This window comes from Talpa europaea (assembly GCF_964194135.1).
Source record: "Talpa europaea genome assembly, chromosome: 9".
Classification (NCBI taxonomy): domain Eukaryota; kingdom Metazoa; phylum Chordata; class Mammalia; order Eulipotyphla; family Talpidae; genus Talpa; species Talpa europaea.
Window position 1 is genome coordinate 117,920,930 of NC_140076.1, and position 2,969 is coordinate 117,923,898.

At 67.1% G+C, this 2,969-nt stretch overlaps 1 protein-coding gene across 1 annotated transcript; it reads left to right on the forward strand.

The window, feature by feature from the left end:
* Window positions 1-633: 633 nt before the first annotated feature.
* Window positions 634-1,569, forward strand: LOC311176904 (olfactory receptor 14A2-like; the record flags this gene model as incomplete). The annotated part of the gene is made up of 1 exon (XM_084242539.1): window positions 634-1,569. The coding sequence occupies one exon, from the start codon at window positions 634-636 to the stop codon at window positions 1,567-1,569; it is 936 nt and encodes a 311-aa protein (XP_084098665.1).
* Between the last annotated feature and the right edge of the window lie 1,400 nt (window positions 1,570-2,969).

The window sequence follows — 2,969 nt, forward strand, 5'->3', positions numbered from 1 at the left end:
CCTGCCTGCAGTGGCCACGGCCTCCTCCCTCTGGAGCCCAGCAGGTGCAGCATCTGGACAGAAGTCCACTGAGAGCCAACCTGTTCCTTCACTGCAGTGGCCAGAGCACCCCACACCTCAGCGTCCCCAGAGAGACCAGTGCTGTCCCCTCATCAGAGTCTCCTGGGCTGCTTTCATGAGCCCCGCTTCCCTGCTGCTCCCCCGCTTCCCACCGGGCGGGCAGCCCTCGTTGTGGGGGCCTCCATCAGCGTCCACCCCCAGCTCATGTGTCCATCCTCAGAACAGAGGGAGGGCCGCCCGCATGGGCACAGGGACAGCGGCGGGCACCTCACCCCATGTGCTTGCTCAGGGGCTGCCGCCGTCTTGGCAGCACTAAGGGCCTCGGTCAGGTCAGGCATCCCCCGAGTCTGAGCCCTTGGACTAGGACAGGAGCTTGGGAGATGGAGACTTGAGGGTAAACAGCCGCCCCCCAACCCTGCTGAGGCCCCACCCAGGCCCCGGCTTAACCTCAGGTGCCCAGGGGCTCCCCACCTCCCCAAGGGCACCTGTGACTGCAGAGAGTTCCTGCGGGGGAGGGAGGGGGGCAGTGGCGTCCTCACCTGCTTTGTCCCCACAGGAGGAGCGAGCGAGGCCATGGCCAACCTCTCGGCGGGGGCCGGCTTCATCCTGCTGCAGCTGTCGGGCTCCCCGCGCCTGCAGCTGCTGCACGGCTGCCTCTTCCTGCTGCTGTACCTGCTGGCGCTCGCGGGCAACCTCCTGGTGGCCGCCCTGGTGTCCCTGGACGCGCGCCTGCACTCGCCCATGTACCTCCTCCTGAGGCAGCTGTCCCTGCTGGACGCCGGGCTGGTCTCCGTCACGGTGCCCAAGTCCGCGCTGGGCGCGCTGGCCCACAGCGCCGCCATCTCGCGGCCGGGCTGCGCGCTGCAGGTGCTGCTGGTCATCCACTTCGCGGGGGCCGAGCTGCTGCTGCTCACGGCCATGGCCTACGACCGCTACGCCGCCATCTGCCGCCCGCTGCACTACGAGGGCGCCATGAGCCGCGCCGTGTGTGCGCGCATGGCCGCCGCGTCCTGGGCGCTGGGCGGCGTCTTCGGGGGCCTGTACGCGGGCGGGACCTTCTCCTTGTCCTTCTGCGGCCCGCGGACGCTGCCTCAGCTCTTCTGCGACGTCCCGTCCTTGCTGAGGATCGCCTGTCCGCAGAGCCACGTCACCATCGACGCCAGCGTGGCCGCCGGGGTGCTGTACGCCCTCTTCTGCCTCGTGTCCGTCGGGCTCTCCTACGCGCACATCCTCAAGACTGTGCTGAGGGTCCCCTCGCTGCAGGGACGCGCAAAGGCCTTCTCCACCTGCGTCCCCCACCTGGCGGTGGTCACCACCTTCATCGCCACCGGCACCGCGGCCTACCTGAAGCCCGTGCCCGAGCGCCCCTCACCGCTGGACGTCCTGGTGTCCATGTCCTACTCCGTGCTGCCCCCCACGCTGAACCCCGCCATCTACAGCCTGAGGAACCGGGAAATCAAGGCGGCCGTGGGAAGGCTGCTGCGGCGCCTCTGCCATGACCCACGCTAGGGGCGGCGTCCGCAAGGCCATCTGTGGCTTCCCAGCAGCGTGGCCTCCGCGGTCCTTGGCAGGCCATGATGGACCATCGCTTTCGGGCACAGCCGGGGCCTGTCTTCCTCCCGCGTGTGCCCGTGGGGAGGAGGGGGCAACGCTGAGGACGCGCGGTGAGTCTTGGACTCTGTGGCTCTCTTATGGCAAATGGGGCTCGCAGATGGGAGGCAAAGAGGGGTCGGGGGTGTCCTGGCCTGCCTGGAAGGGCCTGTCCACCCCTTCGCGGGCGGCCCTTGGGCAGCTTGGCCAGAGGCGGCCCATCCTCCCGGCTTGAAGAAGACCCGGGAGCGGGACCCCCGGGGACAGACGCTGCCCCGAGCACGGCCAGGCCGGAGCGACCCCAGCCCCGGGACGCGGGTGGGGTCCCAGCTACTGCGGGACCTGTGCCCCGGCGCAGACAGGTCCCGCCTCCAGGCGCCCGGTGGGTCCCGGTGGGCCCTGGCGCCACCATAGTGGAATCTGGGAGAGGCCAGTGAGGCCGAAAGCGCAAACGCACGTTCCCTGCTCCCAGAACTTTGCAGTTGCACAAAATAATTTGAATTTTATGATCATTTTTTGCATTTCTCTACTATGATATCCCAAGAAATAAAATAGGAATTCTTTTTCTCATACTTAGTTTTAGTATTTAGAATTCATGTTGAAACTTACATCAAAACAAGATTGAGTTGGTATTAGGAGGCGGGAGCTTCAAAATGCCACTCGAAGCCAAGTGCCCCCCCGCTGCCCCCACCAGGCACCTCCCCTGCCCCCAGCCCGGCCCCGCCTGCCTGCCCGCCGCGGTCAGCGCTGGTCCTGGACGTCACGTGTCCCCAGCTGTAAATACAGGTGCTCTCCCCGCTGCGTGGAGGGTTCACGAACACAGGAAACCACCGCGAGCCCGCGGCTGCAGAGGACACTTCCGCAGGGCCAGCAGCCCGCGGCCAGCGGCGGCCTGTCGAGCCACCACCCGTGAGTCACTGGGGCGGCAGGACAGGCCGTCTGTGGAGGCACCTGGCAAGCGGGGCCTGAGGCTGCTCTGGGGGTGCTGGCTTCTCAGCGCGGGCAGGGGCTCACGGGGGACCTCGCCCCAGGGCCCCTGGACCTGCCAGCCTCCCTGCCCCCACCCTGCGGGCTCCTGTCTGCATCGTGTGACGCGCGCTGCTCCCCGCGCACCCGAACCCGCACGGCCCGCGCGGTCTGCCGGCCACTGTGCGTCCCTCACTCGCAGTTTTTAGGTTAAAAACTATGTTTACTATAAAAACATTTTAAAACACGTCGCTGAGGTGACATGGTTGACAGCGCCGTATGTGACTCAGAAATGCAGGACCCGGCCAGTCGCAGGCCCGCCCCTCGGCCGCGGCCCGGCAGGCCCCGGGTGC